Here is a 25,977-nt window from a genome sequence, read left to right on the forward strand (position 1 = left end):
CTTAGCAGTGCCATGACTTTGGGCAAAGCTACCTTATCCTGCTCTGGGTTTCAGTTGACTCATGGAAAATGGAATAAGTATGCCAACTTCATAGTGTCTGGGGAGGATGGTACTCTGTGCAAAGTGCTTAATACGATGGCTGGCCCTTGTCAAGAGCTCCAGAAATGAGAGAGTCCAAGACAGGAGGGCAGCGTCCACTCAGCCCCACCTCCAACTCCAACTGCTCTGACTCAGTGCTCTGCAGACAGGTTTACTGACTGCTGCAGTGCCATTTCAGGCTTAGGCAGGTGTGAAGACTGAGAACTTTCTAGACAGCATTAATTTAGAATATGGACATTAGGTTTTAATTATGTATTTTCTTAATGGAATAAAACAAAGCTGAATCTTGATTTAACTTCCAAACCTATTCTTCCCTGTGGCAGGCAGCGTGGACTGGCTACCCAAGAGCCATTCATAAGCCCCTTCTCCCTGCCTTCCTCCATCATTGAGGCCTGAGAGCTGAAAGCAATCAGTGCCTGCAGCCTCCTATAGCAACAGCAGGCACCCAGCAATTCCTTAACGAATGTGATGAACAGATGAATGAACAGGCTGATCTGTGCTAAGGATGCGTGCTATTTCTGTGGTCCAACCTGCTATGGGCATCAGAAGATGTGTATAAGCACCCAGCTTAAGGCCTGCAACTTGGTAAGGACACACTGTAGAGTGGTCTGTGGGCTCAGCTCTAGACTTGGCGGCTTGGCAGTCAATAGCTAAAACAACATAGATGCTTTGTAAATAGCTGTTATACTGAATTGTATAGAAAATACTAACAAAATAACTTTGTACATATTCACTACAGACAGAATTTTTTCTTGAATATTTTCAGTCTAAGATTGGTTGAATCTGTAGATGCAGAACCCACGCATAACGGGACCCACTGTGTTAAGTTTTAATAGTTACTTCTATGGAAGATTTATTTTCTATGAAAGGCATAAATAGAAAAATCCAACTTCGCTATGAATTCTTATGCTAATACATAGTAAATTTAACCTCTAGTTGTCTGTAATCTTTTTCTGGAGTTTTAATAGACTAATTAAAATTATAACAGATTAATAATATGTATTCTTAAAAAAATACTTCATACCTCTGTCCAGAGACCCACGTGGAGATTTTCCCACGTACGTTCTTTTTCCCTTGAGATTGCTGGAGGTAGGTGAGTACTAAATGTTGCCATTTGCTTGGGAGGAAAATATTTTCCTGCGATTCAACCTGTGCTAGTAAAATAGCTTTCATATCATCATTTGAATCCATGCATACACTACAGAAAAAGGGAAGAAAACATTGGCTAAAAACATGAAAATTCTGACTTAAGTATTTAATACACATGCAGGACCTACAATTCTAAATATTTAAGTGAGGTTAAAAAAAAGTTTTTTTTTTCTTTCTTTTAATTTATTTTTATTGTAAACAAATGGGATACATGTTGTTTGTGTTTGTACATAAAAAAAGTTTTTTTTTACAATAAACTAACTTGAAAAGTCAGTAGGTCTTTATCTTACACCAAAAATATCAGTTATTTTATTATATTATTACCTTAATTCATGAGTTCAGATAGGTTAGGCTCATTGGCTGGTGATAAATTTGGGGTAATAATTTCCAGAAATCAGTTTGTAAAAAAATATCATTTCTATGTACATAGTTATTGTCTTTTTTAGAAATTACAATGTAATATTTGGTTCGCATTTATTTTAATAAATGTCTAAATGCCTGAACATTTTGGAAGTCCAATCTACTTTGAGAGATTACTGCAAGAGTGAAAAGCTAATGCATACAAGACACCTAGAAACATTTATAACATTATAAAATACATATTCCTAAGTAACACATTGGTTTGTTTAGTTTGGGGTTTTACAGAAATAATATCATATTATTCATACTCAATGCAGATAAAAGACTTATACCCTAGTTTTCTTGTTTTAATAAAGGCAACAGGAAAAAAAATGACAAGATAGCAAGGAAAAGTCAAGCTTATTTTAAATAATGGCTAGTAAGTATATAATCTACATGGGAAATATCTGACTATATTAAATATCTGTTAATAACAACCTCTATAGCCACTGCAATCTAAAAGACTATTTTGGTAGAAGACTTCAGTAAGCATTTGACCTAAAGTCTAATAGAAATTAGTATAATGTACATTAGAATTTATAGATTCTTAAATAGGTATTAATAATTGTGAGAATGTACCTTCTGCTTTAAATAGATTTTTCTTTTACTATAAAGATTTTTATTAGCAAATTTCACATTAATGTCTCTCACATAAATTATTTAAATACATATCTATTCATTAGGGGTTGAGGAAAATCAATACCGAAAGATCAAAGTGCCACTGTGTGGATCAGCCCACACTTGGATCATCAATGCTTTGGATCCTAGGGAAATTAAATGAATGCAGCCTTCTTCTATGAGTCTCGCACCAGGATTTGTATACTCCGCACCTTCTGGTCTTTCGCTCTCTATGAGAAAAACATGTTAGAATGGTCAGTAAAACAGTTCACAGAAATTGAGCAGAGAATAAACTTAAAAGAATATGATGCATGGTGGTTCGTTTGTAGCAGATTACTTACCTGAAATGTCTGAACTTTACCTGTTCCAAACAATAATATTTCCAAAGTTGGAAGTTAACTCCAAAAGAGTGCAATGGGTAAAATCAGTGAGTGCTTCACAGTTACCCAGTGTTTTGGCATATGTAATGGCTGAGAGCAGTCATGAGCACACCTGCTGTGCTGCCACGATGCCCTACTACCATCTACCACGTTGCCGTTATCAACTGGACTGGTCCTATAACATCACTGACTCTGATCCCAAGAGCACACATCACTGTCACCTACATCACACTACGAAATTCACTCCATAATTATCGTAAAAATTGATCACTTTAAAACTCCTTTTAGAAATATTAAATTGTTTGAAAATAATATTAAGATGCCCTGGTGAGTGATCTTAGAATATAATTGCTAAGAGATTCTGAAACTCTACTTATAGTTTCTTTAAGTCAAAGAAGGTACATGCTTAAGAGCTATGCACCAGCTGGCTATTGATTCTGACTTCCGTCTCTCACCACTTGAACCCTGCACTACTGAATATGTATGATGAGCTACTTATTACTATGATGCATGTGACTTCATGTAAAGTTATGTGAAGACATACCAAAATGCAAGTCCAAAGGTTAGACTTCTAGAGAAGGTGAACATTGCTAATTACTGTTAGACTGCATAAATATTAGTTATCAACAGGTATGATTACTACTAATTTTTAAGAATACTCTCTTGAGCATAATGATAACAGTCCTAAAGAGAAGAGTCAGGCACTGATTATTTTGAGGACCAGTGCACAAGATAAAAGATATATAGAGAACTCATAACTGCTGTAACATTTAAAAAGTGTTTCTATACAGATTGGAACCTGTACAAATAAAAGAACAGAACAAATGCCAATGTGTACCTAGGAATCAGAGGGCAGGAATATAGCAAATATTTCTTGACCTAATGCTCATAACAATCTTATGAGGTAAATATGATTATCCCTACTTTGGGGGTGATTATTGAGGGGCTGAGAGGTTAAATAACCACCTTAAAGGCACATAGTTCATTATCAGAAGAGGTGATATCACTGCACTATTTTCTTCTCTTCAAAATTGTTTTTATATATCTGCTATTTTTAAATGTTATTTTTTAGTATTCATGCACAATAACCTTTCTAAAATGTTTTCTAATACATCTTTAAGATTAAAACTAGACCATCTTTACGTTTCTCAGTCGTTGTGTACATTTATTCATTTTATTAAGAAGCTGCTCACACTGGGAATGCCCCACTAAAACATGAGAAAGGAATCCGCACAGCGTTCAGCACAGCAGTGATGGTTAAGCTTGGGAATCAAACAGAAGGGCCGGGCCCATTCCACTGCTTTTCGCTTGCCCGCTATGGGCCTCAATCCTGCTGCTTAGCCTCAGTCACAGGTATGCAGTGTGAGCACACGCCTTGCTGACTTGCAGGCAGGATTAAGGATGAACACAGGGAGAGCTGAGCAAAGCGGCACGCAAACCAAAAGGGCACAAGGCATGCTGAACAGCAGTGGCCGTGGCAGCGGCAGCAGTAGGGCCGTCATAGGCAGTACGCTTCAGCGCTATCACTCTCAGCAGGCGAACTTCTATCCACAGAAGACACTACAACTACCTGAGACAGATTATTTGACGAGATTTTTTTTTTAACCAAGGCAAACCAGTAAAAGTACACAACTATTATGCTGTGTTCGTAAGGTGGAAAGCGTTTATGGGAAGTGGAGATCAGACAGTACTTCCCACTGCTTCAACCTTGAGGATACCATTAAGAATTTTCCTTTCCGCATTCAGGTCAGTGGATACCAGACACTGGGTGAGGGCTTGTGTCCTAAAACAGTCTTCAGGGTGTGGGCTAGATTTCTGGGATGAAAAGTTAGTGATACCTGCATTTCCACGTACATACAAAATCCTCAACATCTGTCTCATCCAATTATTTATTAATTTCATGGGCCCCAAGAATTAATTATCCTACTTAAACTTTATTTCCCTTCACCACAAACTGCTTTTTAACTGTTTCTCTTTGCTCTGATTATACAAGGAAGGAGATGCAGTTAAAGGCAGCATAACAGCAAATCCTGAGTTATAGAAAGGGCCGGAATGAGCTGTGTCCTTACCTCGGAGAATGAATGCTTCATGTAAATGTCCTGTGACAGGAAGGAACTAAGAGAGGGCCACTGAGGTAAGGCACGACACCAGAAAGAAAACTTGAAGCAAAGAGAAAGAAGTCGGACTAGGGCTGCCGGATAGGGGGAGGAAACAGGTGCCAGACAAAGGGGCTCCAGGTCTGTCTCCTTTCCTATTCTAACATGGGGAGCCACCTTATCCAGTGTAGGACCAGAGAAGAAGCAGAGAAGGGGCTGATGACCCAGCACCTGTGCCCCTCAGCCCCAAGACAAAGTGTACGGGAGGAAACAAATTAAAAGCTATCTGGAACTCAGGCGATGGTAAATTCAGGACTCTGAGGGAAGAACACCTTAAGAACAAGTTAGAACACTGCTGTATATCTTAACTCTCAACCAAAATTGCCCTTAGCGTACAAATCAGATACTCCTGCCATCGTACCTGTTCCATCAAAACTGCTGTCTTGTACAATTAATGATTTGCTTCTTTTCTTCATCTTCTTTCCTTCCTCTGTGGCACGCTCAGATTCTTGGGCACACTCCACATTAAACCACAGTGAAACACTGAAACCTTCCGACAGATGTGGCCAGCAGTTCTGACCCAGCAATGGCAAGTGGATTGGGGCTATGTGCCAAGAGGAAAGCAGCCGATGGGGGACATCTCCTCTGTCGGCCTCCGCCTTGCCCCGTGAAGCTCGGGCTCTTCGCAGTAAGCCTATGGCCTTGCTGTTCAGAATCCCAGGACTCTTTGGCTGTGGGACACCATTGCTTAAGCTTGGGGTATGCAGCAACGGGAAGGTCAGATACTGTGACGGGCTCATGGCTACATCGTTTTCCACAATTTTCAGAAGTCCCAGAAGAAGAATTTCCTAGACGTAAAAACAAATGAAACTTTGCCATCATGTAATCAGGTACATAATTATCTTGAAATTCAGGTTATTAGTGAAAACATAAACATACCTGCATGTATCAGTATTCCTACTTAAATACCTTCTTATCTTATATATCTTAAAAAATTTATTTTTGTATAGTTAAAATGAAATATGAAACATACTTTATTCTTAAAACATCTAACCTCTTTGTGGTTAATTTAGTTTAAATTTACTTGTTTTTATGGTATAAATAATATTTATGAGTTGTTTTTAAGCATTATAGGTTAAATATGATGATTACGTCAGTGATTTTTACAGAAGTGTTCATTTCCATGTACACTATGGTTCTTCTCAATTACTTTAAAGTGAATGATATAACCAGAGCCCTTACAAATTCTCCAGATTTCTGAACGATACTATAACATGACGACTTCGTAAAATCAAGTGCTGAATCACTCTTCAACTTATTGCACATGCTTTTTCCCCTGTCAAGTAAATTTACTGTCATGTGTGTTTGGCAAACTGAAATAAGGTCTTAAGATTTATTCATAACGAATGACATGTTTTTGGTTGATCCGAAACATTAAAAGAGAGGAAATGAACACTTAATTATAGGGACAAACAATAATTAAGGAGAGATAAGTATTGAAAAGATTGACCTAGTGGCATGCATTGCGGGTCAGCTGATGCTGATCACCATCAGGGGAGTGAGCCTGTGAGTACTAGCAGCCTTCCACACACAGCCAGCTCTCCGAGGCCAACACAGGTCGTTCGAACCTGTGTTCCCAGAGGTCCAGGGGGCCGTGGGGCTGGAGCAGATGGTAAAGAGGGGAGGGTGGGCAAGGCTACAAGACCCAACTTGCTTTACACAAAGCAGCCTCAGTGTTTTCTGTTTTATTTGCAAATGTTTCTAGTTGAGATTTCATAGTAAAAATGGGTTCTCCATGGCTCAGGGTGTGGTCAGTAGTCCAGCACTTGCCTAGCATGCGAGAGCCCTGGGTTTTATCCCTAGCAACACACACACACACACACACACACACACACACACACACGAGTTTCTAAGCAACTAAAAGTCACTAGGCTATCCTACTGTAAAAGAAAATAAGGAATATAACTGAGAAGTGGATAATCTCATTTTTAGAAAAGAATGATCTCAAAGACAGTTGGAATTACAATTAAATTCTCTTTAGTAATAAAAATTACTTAGCATTTCTCAAGCACAAAGGTTAGAGGCAGAGTAAGTTAAAGGGACTATAATTTGGTTAGTCAAATTCAAAGTGAACTGGTTAAAATATATACAAGCAGTAAAATAATTGGGTACTTCATACAAGATGTCATGAAACGGTATAACAACTGCTACATCACAACAGACAGCTTCCAATTAAAACACATTCTATTAAAGTATTAGTGAAAATGTAAAAATCATAGCATATTTACTGTACAAGGAGATTTCTCCAGAAATATCCTCAAAAGAAGGGTTAGCTCTTCTGAACATGTTCTTCTGCTCATCAAAGACACCAGGAGATCCACCAGTACTTTCTGGCAAGCTGAACGTAAGACAGTAGAGGAAAAGCAAGCTAGTACAAATTTAATTAAAGAAAACAAACATCTTGCATGGATTATGGACACTTCAGTCATCTCAAAATTCACTGAATAAATAGCAAGGTCACTAAATGCATCCTGATGAATAGAATGATTTTCTTTTAAAGATTGGCTGGCCATAAGTAAACTGAAGGCAGTCTTTAAAGAAGCATAAATCAACAGAGTATCTGTTAGATATGCTGACATTCCCCATACCATAAAATGGTCTGTTACCTTTTCATTTTGAAATGTTTCAATTATAGATATTACTTACTTGGGAAATTAAATGACAGAAATAAATATAAATATTAAAGATTATTCAAATACTTAAATATCACAGACTATTTAGTTTGAATAATTTATTTTATGAAGGGCTTTAGCATAAAATATAAACAGTGGCACATAAATTCAAAGAATTCTTTAGAGTAAGATATTTTCTTAGTCTTTAAGAGCACACTTCAGTGTTCCTAGGTTATTTTTACATGTATTATCTCAGTTGATTCTTACCCAAACCAAAAACCTATGACTCAATTATTATTACCATCTGAGAAGTAACAAAAATAAGACTTATGTAAAACCTGAGGTGCCGCTTGAAAGACTGGTAGCTTTGCAGCTAGGCTGCAGTCACCCAGTTTAAGAGGCAGTGAGCTGATGGAGTAGTGCCACCGAGGGCACATCGAGGAAGACTGCTTACAGTGACACCACAAATTAGCTCCAAGTAACACCAACACTTTAAGGGCTTTAGAGTAGGAAAGGAAGATGAATAGTGTGTTAGAATTTTTTTTTTCAGTTCCAAATGAGGACTGCTTCTGTAAAACCACTGAAAACTCAAAGCACTAAAGTATAAAATTATCAAAAGGAAAAAATCTATAGTAACGAAAATAAAAATAAAAGCAGTGGGGAGGCTGTAAGCACTGGGGGTACACCTGGAAAAAGTCTGAAAACGTTTTCTTCTTTTTCTTTTTGGTACTTGGGATTGAACCCAGGGGTGCTAAACCACTGAGCCATACATATCCCCAGTCCTTTTAATTTTTTAGTTTGAGACAAGAGTCTCAATAAGTTGCTTAGGGCCTCACTAAGTTGCGGAGGCTGGCCTTAAACTTGTGATCCTCCTGCCTCAGCCTCCCAAGTCACTGGGATTACAGGTGTGCGCCACCATGCCCAGAAGTAGTAGATGGATAAAAGAGAAAGCTGCAGCGTACTTCCTTCCAATTATAAAGGGGCTCAGAGCAGCGGGGGGCTCCTCTGTTGGTCTAAAGTCAGGAGAGGGAATGAGAATGCTGCTGAAAACACAGAAAAGAATGAAGAGTCTGTTGGTGACCATTCACTGCTCTTCCTGTTTCAGATTTCAGAGCACAGAGAGCTCAGTTTTCACTTTTAAGCTAAAAGCCTGGTGAGTCTTCTCTAAAGAAATGGAATGGATTACCAAGCGAGAGCCCAGAAGTGCAGGGGAATGTTAACACCACGGCTACTGAGCATACTGGCCACGTGGCCTAATCAAAGCCAAAAGCTGACACGGAAACAGAGCGCTCGGTGAGGCTGTCCTGTCTGGGTGAAGGGAGACGCTCCTCCCAGGCCTCACTCTGCACGCAGAGGACACCTTTCCATGATGTACGCCAAGCTCCCTGTGGGGTGATGGTGGCCTAAAGGCTCCCCAAAGTAAAGCTCTCTTCATCAGGGCATTGGGGAGCCTCTAGCACCCACTGATACATTCACCCAGAGCTCTTCAGCAGAGTACCCAGCCAGAGAAAAGGCACACAGGAAGACAAATTCAATTTTGCAACACTAGAGGAAACCCCCAACCACTTCTTAAACATAAAGAGCAAAACAGGCTCTTGAAATATTTGGGAATCAGAACTCTAAAAGAATAATCCCAAGATGTAAAAAGTGAATAATTGATAAAATGATCCTAGAGGATATAAAAGTAATTTAGGGGCTGGAGGAAATCTTCTTAAAATGTTAATTACAATATCCAGATATATAAACCAAGATAGTCTATCATCATATGAAAAAGTAATAGCCAGAAAACAATAAAACAAAGAGCTTTTAAATATTGAATAGATAGTTGCCCAAATTAAAAACTGAATAAGAGGTTGAAATAGAATTGAAAAATATCTTCCAGAATATAGCACTAAAAGAGAGAGGTGGATAATATGAGAGAAAAGATAAGAAGACACATGCAGAATCAATCCAAAAGACCCCAAATCACAATTAGCATGCAAGAAAACAAAAAACAGAGACTACGGAAAGAAAAAAATTATTTTAATAAGTAATAAATCTGTATGATCTCAGATTGGATCTTCCTAGATTTGACACCAAAACAACAAAGCAAGATTTGACAAGTAATTGTAATATGGCATCCTGGGTAGGACCCTTGAACAGGAAAAGTATATCAGGCAAAAACTTAGGAAATCTGAATAGATTGTTAGTTAATAACCTCTCGAAAAATTTAAAAAACAACATATCAATATAGCTTCATTAACTGTAATAGACACCACACTACTGTTAGATGGTAACAGGGGACTCTGACAGGGAGGAGTGCAACACACCCATACAATACGTAAGTAAATAGAGGCGAAAGAAAAGCTTTTCTTTAGAGTACAATCCCAACTAATAAATGTAGAAAGAATGATAGGAATAGAAAATCACTATTCAGCCAACTCCAGTCTTAGATGCTTCCATGAAGGATCAGTAACAGATGCTAAAATTCATGGGAAAATTCATGAGGGAAAATAGGATATACATACTTTAAGCTACTACCCCAAAAGATACTTATTAATTGTAAGGGGAAAATAGTAACTATACAACAGAGAAACCTGGCAAACAGCATCTTAATCAAGTGATTGAAGTTAACATCACTAGTAATGAGATATAGACATCATGAATCCCTGAATAATAAGGCCCTCAGTAGGACCCAACAGTACTGTTAAGTATTTCTGCCAAAAATGTATAATTTGAATTTAATCAGAAGGAAACATTACACAAACCCAAATTACTGTTTTTATTTAGCTTTCATACTCCAACTAAAATTTAGGTTTATTGTGGCTAAGCATCATATTATATATTAATTATTAGTTTCTCAAATGTCTGAGAAAGCACTAATTAGAGAACAGACAATATGAGATAAGGCAGCAATAGAGCATTTGTGCCAGGTTACTGTCCCCACAACACTACCCAACAACTTACCTTCTCCTTTCAAATCTCGATTTTCATCTCCGCACAATAAGTATGTCTATTTATTTGAGGAGGACAGAGGGATGAATGGGATGATGCATATAAAGGTACTTGTGAAATCAGAACACTATACCAATGGACACCATGATGAGCAACTCTCCACACAAGAACAAAATAATTTCAAAGCTATTTGTTTAAAACTAACAGTTTTAACTTACCTTGAAAATCAGAATCAGCTTGTGTTAAAATACTCAAGAAGCCTCCTAAAAGACTTTTCACAATTCCCTGAAGATTAGAAAAGGAAACATAAAAAATAAATGTATTACCTAATGGAAACAGAGAAACTTCAACATCATAATAAATAATTTAATAGGAATCTTGTGTGTGTATGTGTGTGTGTGTATGCATTTAAATGACTGGAAAAATGGTATGTGTAGGATTAATTATGCATTTCTTTTCCATACTGTCTTGAATTTTTGATATTTAAAACAATGAACATACATTACAATTAAATTCAATTTTTAAAAAAATCACTCATTTTCAGAAAGATAAGGATTCATTACTGGTCAGCCAATGACAATATTAACTTTCTATGCTACTTTCAAAAATACAGAATTAGGGGCTGGGGAGATAGCTCAGTCGGTAGAGTGCTTGCCTTGCAAGCACGAGGCCCTGTGTTCGATCCCCAGCACCACAAAAAAAAAAAAAAAAAAAAAATACAGAATTAGAAGATTTTAGAATGTTACTTCAAGGTCAAAACATAGGTATTATAAAAGAAGTAATCAGTTCAACTAATTTTCAAATGAATTGGGTTATAAATAAGGATATGGGGGATTGGGGTATGAGTGATAGGTATTAATCAAACTTAAATATCTTTTACCTGTTGCATGAGTAGAAAAATATTCTTTTCTTTCTGCTGGATAATTTTCAAAAAACTCTCAAATACATGGGCAAGCACATCAAGTTTAGCTTTGCTAGCAGAAAGCAAATTTAATTCCAGCATGCAAATCTCAGGATATATTATTTCCCCTTGAGTGAGTTTTTCAATTGAGTTATTTGTACTGACTGATGCACTGAAACCTTCTGCTTCAGGCTGCAAGTCTACCACTGCAAAGGGAAACAGGAAAGAATAAGTTTATACTCTAAAACATGGAATAAGCTATTTCAAACCTTATCCTTCATTTAGAAGACCTAGTGGCAAAAGTTGTATTTATAAGAATAGGCTCATAAAATCTTTTCCTAAATATTACTTTTGATTCCATCATTGAATTGAGTCTTGTGGATAGTCTGAAGTTCAATGAGTAGTCTTAAAAGTAATTTTGATATTCAATAAAACTACAATATTACCAACAGCAATTTTTATACACGTGATAAAGATTAAACACATCCCTCCAACACAATTGGAGAAAAATTACCATTCCAAACTTTTTGCCCCCAAAATATCTAATCACAGGGTAGTTTAAATCACTTGCCCATATTACTAAGAAAATAGTAGATTTGGCTCTCGATTTCTGGGCTCAAACTTGCAGTACTCTTGCCTCAGCCTCCCAAATAGCTGGAATTACAGGCATGCACACTGTGACTGGCTTGGGTGTATGAATTTCAAACTTTGCCTTCTTCATATGTAAGAAAAAGAGGCTGTCTTACTGAACATGACATTTTGGAAAACTGATATTAAAAAGAGACTGCTATGATCTTCAAAAAATATTTACATAGTAAAGAAATTTATAAATTTCTACCTGGACCAGAATTCTTTAAGTTGAATTTTAGTTAGCAAACATAAAAGGGAGGACATCTATCATTACAAAATCATACCTGTATTATGACAAAATCACCATTAAACTAATATATTTTCAAAAAGCACCATCTATGGCTTCCTTACATCCTTTAACTAAAACATCTACAATTATTCTCATTCACTTTCTGTGAAAATGAAATTCAACTCTGAGGAAGATATACAACCCTAGAGTTAGGGAAGATGAACAGTACTGAGACACACATAAGGCCAGCAGACAGAGCCTTCCCTGAAACCTCTTGGTTCTCCTCAACCCCTCTTTTCCATTCCACTCAAAAAAGCTTAGGATCATCTGCAATGCAGTTCAACCCTAAGAGCAAAGTTGGGCTGTGGAAAACTTAAGAAGAAATCTATGCTGCAGAATTCCCGGATGTCATAGAATGATGTCTGCATTCCTTTTATTATTTAATCTTTATAATAAACTGCCAGTAATTGGCTAGTTCATCTTTAGTGAGAACTCTGTGTAAACATCACCTCTTCAGAAAGGGCGTCCCTCATCATCCCATCACTACTGCGTCACCTGGTTTTACACTGTCATGCCTGCTTATTTCTGATCATTACTGTCTATGTTTCCTAGTGGAATGAGATGAAGGCAGGGAAATAAACCCATGTTCTTAGGTGCTCAATGTTTGTGATAATGAGATTCATTTCATTGTTTTAAATTGCATATACAAATGCCAGATTTGTTGTGAAGATCAAATAAAATGTTAATGTGATGCACTGTTTAAACTGTAGGGCAATACAGAGCTCTAAAGTGGTCTCATTCTGAACCGCTTTGCAGATCCAGTCAGAAGCACATCCACGACTCTTGTACCGTCATTCCGGGTCTCGCCATCCTCAGGATTGCTTTCACTGTCTGCTTCATAACCTTCTTCTTCAACCAGAAGCCTAAAACCGCAACACTGAGAGTCCTCAGCTTCTTCTGAAAGATCTCCAGGCTGGGGAGATGACTCTTCCTCAGACTGATGGCTCTAGAAGATCAGTATGATTCAAAGGCAACAGCTGTGATATTCACTCACTCCTAGCAACAGAGTATTTATTACTCAAAAGTCATTTTAAGGACAGTGTCTATATTTTTTAAGAAAGAACCTTAATAACTAGTAACTATTATAAATTATGAAATTTACTCAGTCAAACTTTCTAGTACCTTTTAGACAACTTCACATTCATTTAAATGGGTTTCTAACAGATAGGTCATCTCAGTTTCCATGAAAAATACACCTACGTAAGAAATTTTATTCTAGTTATACAACAAAGAAGACCACTAGGAGGTGGACTTATACTTCATACTAATGTTAATATACATTATTTATTTGCTAGTGGAAATTTTTTTCAAAGTCTTTTACAAATAATACTTCATAAATTAGTTAACCATAGAAGATAAGGCAATTTTTCAAAGGAAGTGAGGATTTCTGAATGCTATTGTCTACATACAAGAATCTCAAAAATTAAGAGTCCCAGTAATAACTTTCTGTTGTAACACCCGTGATAAGACATTTTCTTATGAAAATGCTGTAGATATCTTCACTTTAGAACATGTGTTTACTTTAACATTTTATAGTTAACCAATTGATTCAATGATAAGATGAAGATATTAATATCTATCTCATTAGGTTTTAAAGGTTATGGCAAACAGTAACATATTTTGGGAAAAGATTATTAAACATCTCATCTATCTACTGACTAGCACTAGGCCAAAGAGAAGTTATATAAAGATTAGTGATAATTAAATAAATATAAAATAAACATGAAAGAAGTGGTGAAATAATTGCATCACAAAGTTACAGGAAAAAAAATTTTTAAGTTACTTTAGAAAAAAAATGTTAACACCAAATGCTAAAATACTATGATTGCTATTTTCTGTGCAAGTACTAGTCATTTTCATGTTGAGTGATTTAAAATTAATTATGAGTAGAGAGTTCTGTAAATGTCAGCTGCATCAACATAGGACCAGATTAGATAACTGAATCTCACCATCTCTAAATTACCACTTAATAAACTCAGTTATATGTAAGACTTATCAAATCAAATCATATATTTCTCTTTTACTAGGAGTAATACTCAATAAATTTCCAGATTAGATTAAGGAAAGCATGCCATATTGTTCTCCTGTTTTGTGGTAAGGTACGGATGAAACACTACCCCATGGAACTCATGTGACTAAATCTGGGTCCCTGTGTTCTAAGAACCACGTTCACCAACCTCCCAGTCCCATCTCACAGGCCTGCCTCTGCTAGCCATACCCCAGTAACACAACCATATAGATTCATACCTTCTCAGTCACAGCTTCGTTATGTTCAAAATCTGCTAAGTGGTTCCCCAGGGCAACTCGAAGCAGGGCATCAAATAAAGGCTTTGCCAATTCTGTCTCAGTCACCTTTGACTGGGAAAGATGGTCCTTCATTTCAAACAATATATTTTCCACAGACAAGTTCTAAGGTAAAATAAAAGAGACTAGGAATATTAGTAACATGCTTTTAATGGAATAGTGACAAAATAATTTCAGAAAACCCATTTATTCACAGATATCAAGGTAAAGTGACTATAAATTTTGAGCTTTCTTATCCAAACATTCTATGTTCAAGTTAATAACATTTTTATTTGTCAAATACATTACTTGTTTTTAAGGTTCAATTACCATAAACAAATTGTCACAAAGATTATTCCTTGAAACTTCATAGTTTCAATTAACCATCTTTACAAATTCCTTACTGTTACGGTCTAGATATGAGGTGTCCCGCCTCCACAGGCTCAAGTGTGAGACGATGAAGAAGTTCAGAGTGAAAGGACTGGGTTATGAGAGCCTCGGCCCCCTGACAGGGGTTAACTGGGTGGTACCCACAGGCAGGCAGGGTGTGGCTGGAGGAGGTGAGCCCAAAATAAACTTTTCCTTCTCTAAGTGTTCTTGTCAGGGCTTTTGGTCACAGCAGCGAAAAAGCTGCCTAAAACACTTACTGCTTATTCTTAGGGGGTCCTTAAGATTCTAAGAAGTTCTAATCAGAACTCAGAAGCAGGACTAAGAAGATCATCTCACCTATTTCTAAAATAGGTGGTGAGACCATGAAGATGAAGAAGAAACCAACCTGTCTAAGGAGTTATTGTCCGCCTTGAGAAACAGGTGCCAACAAGGGAGGACGACAACTGTATTAGAGCTGTGAGCAAAATTCTGAGAACAGAAAACAGCAGTTGCCTGAGAGACCAAGTGCCCCAGAGAAGCTACATGGAATGATGGAGAATACGCAGGAAACATCAGGCACTGCGACAGAAGAAGAGACTACGCCGGGACAAGAGCACACACACTTCCCCAGAAGCAATGGCAAAGAAGAGCAGCTCCGTACGGCTGACTGCAGCAGAGTGGGAGACTGCACAAGGAAGCCGAGCAGATTGTGAAGGTTGTGCATCCAGACTAAGGAGTGTGGATTTCAACTAAGAACAATATGGAAACATGAAGATGTTTTAGACAGGAGGCTACATGGAGGCTGACATGAGGGTAAGAGCTCATTGGCTGAAATAACATTAAGGGACACATGTGTAAGAGATCAGATCTGCCATATTCCAGAGCTCCTTAGTAGCAGGGCTTGAGATTATGAATGTCTTTTAGGTATGAGGTGCTCTCAGAAGAAATTCATCAAATTTCTGATGTGCCAGATGCAGAAGAGGTCAGGAGAATACAAACAAAGATGTAGTTTCAGGAAAAATCTAGCTCATTCCATGGAAAGTTCTGGAGCCTCGAGTGTACCACAGAGACTGTCCTCACCCCCAGAGCTACATCCGACAGCCCCTGGCAGTAAGTACTCTGCTTGGACAAAGCATCCTATCAGCCAAGGCAATCCTCAGAAGAGAGAAGCAGCCCACAGTGGACGGGTGCCTCAACTTGGTTTTAAATTCTCAGTCCAACACAAGAAACATGTACAGACAAGACGTGAGGACGAGGACACTGGCACATACATCAAGGTGGGGGCATCCGGGCAGGGCACCCAACAGTGTCACACCAAGACTGTGAACTCTGAAACACAATGTGCATGATCACTCACCTGACGCTAAACACATGAACTGCTTTTGCATTACAAACTAAACTGTAAGGGTCTTTAGGGCGAAAGTTGGGGCATGTGGTTCTTTGTGCCTTCCACAATAGCTGGAACTGTGCTAGGCACACAGGAACTTCTCACAATGTAAAAGTTTTGTAAGTATAAAATAGTAAATAGTAAATCAGGATTTTACACACACATACACACACACACACAAAGAACTGGACCAAGAACCAAGTATTACCTGATGAGGTAACTCCGATTCTATCTTTTGTTGACTGGTTCTAGCACTATGAAGACAAATGGCCAGAACAGCTTCCAAAAGTCGTATGCTCTGAAGTGCAGTTTCACTTTCTCGACTCCTCAACACCTTTGCTTCCTCAGGAGCGGTTTTGGTAGGTGAAATGGAGTTCATGTTTATGGAAGAAATATGTTGTGATTCTGATGCACCTAAACTGTCAACCCTGTTTCTTAAACTCCCCAGATCAGATGGTGTGTGGTCCTGTGTTGTAGTCAAAGATGATAAATCTTCCTTCATTGCTTTCTCCTGCTGAGAAGTTCTGATGAAGTCTTGGTTTTCATTTACATTTATATTTCCCTGTCTTTTTCCTTGGTCATCTTCATGACTTCTGAATATTTTCTGTATTATCATAAATATCAACTTATGGCATACTTGGAAACCACCAAGCCTATGAAACTGTTTCTGGAAGACTGAGCTCAACATGTAAATCCAACGACACATGGACCACACGTCTGCTGCTTGGTGCATACGTTCGGGAGAAGGCAAGACAAGGCTCTCAAGAGACAAACATGGTAGTGCATGACTTAAAGGCTCGCTGGCTGTACTGTCGTAGCCAGAAGTATCTTCTGACTCATTGGCGGACTCCCTATCAGACTCTGCTTCTTTACTTACACATAAAAATGCCACACAGAGGAAGAGGTTTATGGTATTGATGTGAACATCTTGGGGAACAGTCTTCCGCTTCTTTGGATAAGCTTCTTTGAGAACAGCATAAAATTTGCTGAGACTCTGAGGAGAATCTGAATAAGCCTGCTGGCTATGGGAGGGGGCCCCTGCATTTGAAGATGAGGGCTCCTGCTCTTCAGCACGTGATCCATCAATACCCGGAGTGGAGGCATCTTTCTGTTGTTCCCCTAGGCTGAGTATCAGAGTTTCAAATGCTCTTAGGGAATGACTTCGAATACCATCTAAGTAATTTAATTCAATTATTTGATTTATTCCATTACAACTTAAAAACAAATCTCTAATTACCCTGTGAGAGAAATGAAAAAAAAAAGTTTATATATATATATATATATACATATATAAACATCATTTATAAATAGGTACATAAGTTACTTAAATATGGCATTGTTGCATGTGGTATATACTTAATACTACGTAATTTTATTTATTAATCATCTGGTAAAGTTCTTATTATATTGGCCAGAACCTCAAGCTACTTTAGAATTACTCTCAAATCCATCTTCAAACACTGCATGTACGGCTCTGAAACTACTTAAACAGAAAGGATTACATGCAACCCAAATTAAGAGAAGCAAATCAGGGAAGACTATTTTTCTCCAAATTCTATGTAAATTCTACTCCAACCACCATCACGCCAGCGGCAGATGCTCTGCTAGCAGGCAAGCATTTGGCGTTTGTTCATTTGTTCCTCTGCCTAACGGTTCATTCATCACTTTTCATTTGTTTTACATCTATATGTCAAAAGGTAAAGAATCACACCACAGAGTTGAAATTCTCCTTAGAAGATTTTACTCGCAGGTGGAGATTCAGTATCGCATGAGTTTCTCTGCAGCTGTTTTTAATTTGGCCAGTTGATCAGAATAGACAGACCCTAACTACTAGACATGGTTTCCAGGGGGCCAGGATACAGCTCACCTGTAGGGACTCGCCCACCACATGCAAGGACCTGTGTTCCATCTCCAGCCCAGCAAAAAAATGTACAAAGTGGGTGGAGAGGGGAGAGTCCAGCTCTGCCCCAGTGAGACCTGTGTCTAGGTCACTGGAACCACTCTAGTCACAGAATATAAATTGGCTCAGTGACGCTCAGTCCTTACTTTGCAAAGTTCCAGGTTGCCACAAACATACCTAAGAGTCATAAAACTTTCAAAGTCAGTTCTATTCAAACAACGTCAAAGGGTTCAAAATTTTAAAAATGATTTAGTATCAGTATCAGTTTTAAAGTGGTTCTGTTAAGATGAATCCCAAAATGCCACACATGAAAATAGTAAAGATAGTTTATATTTATTTTGCTACAAGTTTTTAAGAGTGGTAGAAGCATTAATTTGAAAGATTACTCTACCTACCAGAAGCAAGCTTTATTTATAAAATTATTTTTTAAACATATCAGACTTGGCAATCACAAAAATCTAGAAAATCACTGGTGGGTTTACAAGTAATTTTAATTTCTTATTTGTTTTTCTGTATTTTATTATTTCTCTACATGCATTGCTTAGGTAATAAATGCAAATATGATATTTAAAAATAACAATTCCCTTAATACCACTTCTTTAATATATAATTATCATCTTATGTATGTACATATTTATATGGTCGTAAATGAGTACTATTTGAAATTTTGTATATTTTACCCACAAAATATAAGAATTTTCTCTTGTCCCAGCATAAAATTTGTAAGCATTTTTAATGGCTAATAATATTTCATCGATAAACACAATTAAACTTGGCCCTTGCTCTTGGATATCTGTGTTACATCTCCCCCCTCCCCAGAAATATATCTAAACTTTACTTTTTTTCCACTGAGAAATTAAATTCAAGACTATCCTCTCCTTTATCACTACCTCCAGTCAAAATAAATAAATAAGCTGTTTCAAATATGGCAAGAGGTGGGAGTTTTTTTGTTGAAACTAAAATTAAATCAGAAAAGACAACAGTAAATATGGTTTAGGCTACTGATAAGACCCTGGAGATATGAGGGATAGAAGTTCAAATGCATACACTTTATCACACATTCAAAAGCATCCATAAGAAAACATGTCAGCATATGTATACACACACAAACCTGGATTTAAGCAGGACAGGCAGAGTTTTTAAATAAACCTGAAGCACTTCCTGTGGCAGACACTGTTTCAGGTGGCTACACATAGGAGTTCGAGCCGAAGTGATGTCGAGGTGTTGACAATGATGTGCTAGTTCAACTCCTCTCTGGAGCACAGGGTTAAATATGTAATTATACAATTTCCACTGAATAACTACATTGCCTTTCTGGATTAAGTTACAAATGTGACTTGCAATCTGAATATTATGCAATCTGTCTTCTTCAAAAACAAAGTTCTGATAAGCCTCTAACGCATCCCATTTCCACAGCAAGTCTTCAGATCCAGTGCTGGGCAGGATCCCTTGAAATCTGTAAGATGGACTGAGTGAACCTGAGGAAGGTTGGGCATCACACAAGCTGCCCTGCAGTGTCTCTTCTAGCTTGACCAGTTGGTCAGAGTCAACAGTACAAATGTTGCAAGCTGCTTTTTTAATTTTCTGTGATATCTCTGCACCTCCTAACTGATCCAAAATAAGTTTGTTAAGGATATTCAATATATGTTGCTGAAAATTTTTCAGTGCCGGCAATTTAAAAGCATGCAGCAAAGGGATGATTACAGATTTGGGATCCATACAACAGCATATTCCAACGCTGTGAATGCCTGACAGAATCTGGACACAGGTGCTTCCCAGAGAAGCCTGCTGCAGTAAGCGCAGGCACTGATGTGCACACACTGCAATACAACAGCAGCGCTCAGGGTAATGGACATCTCCATCTGCAGTCTCTTCAAAGGGGTTTCTGGAGAGCTGGTTTTTAAAAGCCGAAACCAGAAGTCCGGAGAGATCTCGGTGATGATGCATAAAGTGAGAATACTCACAGCGTCTGTGCCTTTTTCTTGTACACACTGAGTGATGAAGTTGCTCTGATTTTACTTTTTTCACAGTGTTCATGATTTTCATCACACTATTTATTAGGGCTGTCAGATGTTCTGAGGCCTCAGGAGGAACACCATCCCTTGAAACTAGCCATTCCATTTGAAGAACTGCTGTTTCAAACAGATTAAATCCTTGATGCTGAATGAATTCTTGAACCAAGTCCATGGCTTGACTGAAGTAGAAGGGATTGGAAGCTGCACTCTGAAGACAACAGATCAGGATCCGCAGAACTCCCTCCAGAAGCTCAGGTAACAGGAGGGCTCTGTGACGGAACTGTGAAAACAGAAAGCCCTCCTGGATCTCCTGTAGTGTTTTCTTTTGTCTTGGTGCAAAAGGATCAGGCTGCTTTTCTAAGCAAGTTCTAATTTTTAAAGCTGCCCTAAGCAGTTCAGTTAAATTTTTTCTAAGACTTTCTGGCATCACCTCCGCAGCACTAATATCTACTGACATGAGATGCAACACTGTTCGAAAGAGCATTCGCTGAACCAAAGCCACAGGTTCTTCAGTCCAACTTGCAGAAACCACTTGACTCTCCAACTTGTCACTTAGATTGCAGCAGTCCCCAAAGCCTGCTAGGAATTCAGTCAGTGTGGGCACTACACTGGAGGCAAGGGCGGAAGTATGATTCAAAGTAATGTCAAATTTACAAACTTTTTCCAGTAAAGACAACAGAACATGACATAGGTCAAATGGGGAGTTATTCATGTTACTGAGAATAGACAAGGCAGCTGGCTCACTTAAAATGTCTGCGTTTGACTCCTGCCTTGGAATAGTCTCTGTGGAGGTTTTCAAAGCCATGGTGTCAGGAGACACCTGCTCTTTGGTTGCAGAGGAGCTGAGTTTAGCTGAAAGGTGGTCTTCGGGAGACTGGGTTACGAAACGCTGCAGCACATGGAGCCTTCTGTGCTTGCTCACTGCTATGCTTTTCTCATCTGAGTTGCCCTCTGAGTCGGAGGTGGAGAGCTGTGTCTTTCGAGCCTCTCTTATAGAATAGCGATGAGTACTTTTACGATGTCGTTTGCTTTTTCGAAAAGAATTTACTTTTGTAGAAACCTGACCAGGTGGGGCACTTCCTTCTAAACATAATTTTTCCTGAGTAGATCTATGTGAACTTGAGTTCTTTTCTTTGGTCAGGATTATATCAGATGACGATGGCAAATTAAAATCTAATGAAAGGAAGAAAGAAGATTCAGAACACTTCAGCATGTTTGTTAGACTCTATTTGTTCAGGCAATGACCCTCCCACTTACCCACCGTTCACCGCAGGAGGCTAGCCTCAGCATGATTTTGCTATGGGCTGTTCAGTTAGGCCATCTCTGAGTTACTTCTTCACATACTTATCCTTCTCATTCTAAACACCAGGTGGCATTAGCTCAAAGGATACCAACTGATTTGGAAACTAAAAGGAGACTAGGATGTAAAACCATATATTGTGCTTTAACTGCAACATAAGAGACTCTATCTGGTAGTTAGTGCTGCTGTCCACACCACTTTACAAACCTCCAGCAGTGTCACAATTAAAGACACAGGGATAGATTATGTTCTCAAAAGAAGTTTGAGAAGTTAGTTTATAGCCTTTAAGAATTTCAATATTTTTCCAAAATTAGTTCAAAATCATATAGTATATATCAAATGTTCATCAAGACTGAGGTTAAGAGTTCTTAATTCAAAATATTTCTCAAGAGCCTCATGCACTGAACTAGGCACAAGATGTGAACATCACTGTTTCATCCTCAGTCCCTACCAGCCGAGGTCTTGTCCTGTGGTCAGCACTCAATGGCAACTTCTTGGAAAAATGAATGAATCCTCCCTACTACAAATATAATTAAATCGATCTTTCCCTTTGCAATATGTAACAAGATCTACGTGACAAATGTAGTTGCAATTTAGAGTGAATAAAAATCTGTAAATTAAAGAACTGTGCTTTACTTAGGAGAGGGAAACAAACAAATGAGAGGAAAAATTAAAAGGAGTCTGACCAATTCCATCAAAGCAAAAATATAGGCAATGAAGAAAATGTCCCTAAAAAGACACTAATCAAATTTCTTACATGACTAACAATTTCTGAATTCTAAAAATTCAGAAAAAATAAGAGCAGAGAGTAAATCAATAATATTACAAGACCTTAGATAACTCCCTAAAAAGAGCCCATCTGAGAAATTTACTAAAAATACAAGGCATTAAAATATAACACAGATGGACTTTTTTCTTTTAACCTGAGAGATTCTCAAGCTTTCACAATTCACATTTCCCAGAAACGGTCAAAGGGGAAAACTGCTAATTCTTCCAGTGAAACATTTAAAGTTTCATGTATTTATATATATATATATATTTTTTTTAAATCAGAAAATAAAAATATCTATTGGCTTTAAGTATAATAACTCTATACAGTTTTGAAACAAAATAGTATTTCAAACTTATCCTTTAGAAACAACATTAGATAAACTAAAGCAAACATTGCAAGTCATTTCTGGAGAACTGGTAGCAGACAGCAATCTTTAAGCAAAGAAACTTTAATTTCTTTCTTCAAACTTCCCACTGTCCATTTTTCTGAAGTGGTGTACCTAGGTTTACTCTCTCTGAAAAGTGCTCTGCTTCTTCATGTATTTTCTAATCATCATTATACTGAGTAATCCCCTAAGAAACACCAGGGTTTTTATATTACTAGAAGGAATAAAAATGTGCTTGCTAAAGAATTTTTCTGTTTCTTTTCCTAAATACTTTTTTAGATGTTGATAAACCTTTATTTTATTCATTCATTTATATGTGGTACTGAGAATCGAACCCAGTGCCTCACACATGCTAGGCAAGTGCTCTATCACTGAGCCACAACCCCGGCCCAAGAATTTTTCATATTAAGTATACAACAAATCATGATTGATATATGCAGAATCTGAAGCTGCACCAACCCTGCAGGCAGAAGTAGCTTTTCTGTGGAGTTTTTTCCCAGTGGAATGTCGATGATGCCGTGACAGGCTGAGGGGACTCATACCTGCTGCCTGCTGCTCCTGAACAGGGATCTTCCACACCAGCGGAAGCAGCGACAGAAGCAGAGTCAGGAGTTCTTCTCGGCACGTCAATGCCTGTCAGAAACAAGAGTCCTCGTGTTCTAAGGGCAAGAGATACTTTCCTTCCTAATACCTTGTCTTAAATTGAATCAAAAAATCCTTTTTACTGAAGAGTTGCATATGAGAAGCAAGGAATCAAATTAACCTATCTTAAGTCTAAATAAAACTGTGATTCTTTTCCATTTATAGGCCCTTCCAATGACAGAAGAATGTGAGAGTATTTGCTGGTATTTAGCACATTCTTGCTGTTATTTCCAAAAACAGCTCTTATTACTACCATGCACCTTGCAAGAATTCCTCACCTACCAATGAAAAAACAGATTTGTTAGGTGAAAATGAAAAGTTAAGCCCTATTAATTAGCAAAATAATAACAAGAAGTTACTGGAAATTTTTAAGTCTTCATGCAGTTAGTTAAATGGGAAACTCAGAAAAAAAAATTTTTTAAAAGAAACTAATGCTATTAATAAATAATATATAAAAGAGAAAAAGATTTATTAGTGAAGGTAATCTGATAAATATTTATTGACTGCACACTTATATCCACAGGACTTGCTGTCTTACCCTTTCTGGAGTAAATGATCCAAGCCCTGGAGAAGGTCCCTCATTTGGTCCACAAAATACATACAAACAAGAACGACAGAAGGCATGGAGTATAAGTAAGTCCCCAGGTGTGGTATAGGTGATCCGTTTAGGAGTTCAGAAAAAGGAGCAATCATTATTACAAGTATGGAAGTAGGACTGGAACTTGAGAGTGACACCTGGGCCCCCTGGGCTGCAGGTGGTCAAAGATTTAATGACTGATTTAATGGCCAATCAAGTTGGAAGTTATTCCTTACACCAGCCTGTGGGGAGGAGTTCAGGTGATACAATCAGATTTGTTAAGGGGAGCAGTTAATGTCTTGTCCACCGAGAGAGATGGTGACTATCTAAAGTATTCTGACAACAGAAACGGTAGAGATATATTTGAGAAAGTGTAAGGTAGGACTAAAATTGCTCACAGTTGATTTACTATGAAGCATAAGGGTGGGAAGAGAAAAGGTCTAAAGATTCCTCATAGGTTTTTGGTAAGCAACCAGGTGGCTGATAATGAATTCACCAAGACAGGAAATTTACGAGTGATATTGGGTCCAGATAGAGACGATGGATTCACTTTTTAGAATTTTTGAGTCTTAGATGCCTGTGGAATATCCAAATGCATTTTAGTAGACAAAAACTACATATATCTAGAACTTAAGAAATCGATATGCACAAAAACACCTGGGAGTCATGGGGTGGAAGTCAAGGACATATGTGAGGTCTCCCAGAGAGAATGTGCAGAATGGCAAGAAGCCTGATGTGGCTTGAGCTCTGGAGGTTGTTTTTTATTTATTTATTTATTTATTTACGGTGCTGGGGATCGAACCCAGGGCCTTGTGCTTGCAAGGCAAGCACTCTACCGACTGAGCTATCTCCCCAGCCCTCTGGAGGTTTTTAAAGACTTCGGGGTGAGCAGAACCTAAGAGATTAGGAAGCAGAAGAGATTAAGAAACAGCCTGGCAAAAGAGAAGTGGAACCTGAGGAACCAATGAAGAGAGCAGTTCAGGAAAAGAAAGGAGAGTCAGCAAGGTCGAAGCTGTTATTTTTGAACTGTGTCAGATGATGGCTGAAAGGCATTTAGCAACAGCAGGGTCCCTGGTGACCTTAACAAATACAGGTTTTTTTTTTTCTTTCTTTTTTTGTTTTGTTTGTTTTTTTAGGTGCTGGGGGTTGAACCCAGGGCCTTGTGCTCGCAAGGCAAGCACTCTACCAACTGAGCCACATCCCCAGCCCCAAATGCAGCTTTAATGGCATGACTAGGGGGCAAGACCCATCACAGCAGGCTAAAGAGTCAAAGAAGGGGAGGTAATGTAAACTTTGGAAAAAGTAAACCACTGTTTAGTCCATCATTTCTGAAAGTCCTCCTAACCTGCTCTTTATCTTCAACAGATGGACCAGTTGCAGTCTAACGAGCTTGCAAACCTCAAATGCATGTGAAGCAACTCTGCAGGACATGTTGCCCTAGGAATTTAGCTCTTGCTCCACAACAGCACAGTGGCAAAATCACCATGACTGTGGGAACAGACATTCCTGCCACAAGAGGTCTGGAACACCTCTGGCTCCCCCCGCCCCCCCCCAACCCATGCAGCTAAGTCCAGCCCTGGCAGTACCTATTCTGAGAAGCTTCTCCTTCCCCACCAAACCAAGACAACTGCTCCTCTCCTCAAATCTGCATGCCTGTTGGTCCCACTTCATCAAGTGGATAGTTGTTAGAAACTAAGAGCCTTTCAAAGGGATGATATTGTAGCAAGAGCAGATTTTTGGTTTTCGTGCCCTCTGCTGAAACTGTAGTTCTGAAGAGGATCCCAAGACCATCGGGCAGACTAATACAATAGTGGGGAAACAATTCTCATTTTACACTCAATTACCATCATCTCTAACACTATTCTATTCATCACGAAGGCAGTGCTCCCTAATCCACTAGACCTATTACTTTTTTTAGGTATTGTATATTCCCAGGTTTATTTATCCTTTCTGATCCCAAAGAAACCCCACATTTAATTCTGTCCTTTGGGAAATTATCAAATCTTTTCCTATTGTTTGTGGGCACCCTGGGAGACTAGAACTTGCAGTCCTCTGTTTCAGAATACCTCTAGTTTTATCTCTCAACATCCTTTGGATATGCAAAAGGCATGGATGGTATCTAGGGGAAAAGGATGCATCCTCATTCCAGTTAAGTGGAAGTTTCCCACATGCCGCACACT

The 25,977-nt window shown here is 38.3% G+C and overlaps 1 protein-coding gene across 6 annotated transcripts in view; it reads right to left on the reverse strand.

The window, feature by feature from the left end:
• The window catches only part of LYST (lysosomal trafficking regulator), a 151,348-nt gene that overhangs the window by 90,497 nt on the left and 34,874 nt on the right, over nt 1–25,977 (reverse strand). For all 6 annotated transcript variants that reach the window (XM_079106876.1, XM_079106880.1, XM_079106879.1 and 3 more), the window contains 11 exons: nt 23,121–23,211; nt 19,218–21,294; nt 16,415–17,444; nt 14,415–14,576; nt 12,957–13,113; nt 11,228–11,454; nt 10,566–10,632; nt 7,030–7,139; nt 5,163–5,589; nt 2,351–2,495; nt 1,124–1,297 (listed from right to left, as the gene is read on the reverse strand). In XM_079106876.1, the coding sequence (XP_078963002.1) occupies nt 1,124–1,297; nt 2,351–2,495; nt 5,163–5,589; nt 7,030–7,139; nt 10,566–10,632; nt 11,228–11,454; nt 12,957–13,113; nt 14,415–14,576; nt 16,415–17,444; nt 19,218–21,294; nt 23,121–23,211 (4,667 nt within the window). The remainder of the gene's footprint in view (nt 1–1,123; nt 1,298–2,350; nt 2,496–5,162; nt 5,590–7,029; nt 7,140–10,565; nt 10,633–11,227; nt 11,455–12,956; nt 13,114–14,414; nt 14,577–16,414; nt 17,445–19,217; nt 21,295–23,120; nt 23,212–25,977) is intronic.

The sequence above is a fragment of the Sciurus vulgaris genome, assembly GCF_902686455.1.
Source record: "Sciurus vulgaris genome assembly, chromosome: 12".
In the NCBI taxonomy this organism is placed as follows: domain Eukaryota; kingdom Metazoa; phylum Chordata; class Mammalia; order Rodentia; family Sciuridae; genus Sciurus; species Sciurus vulgaris.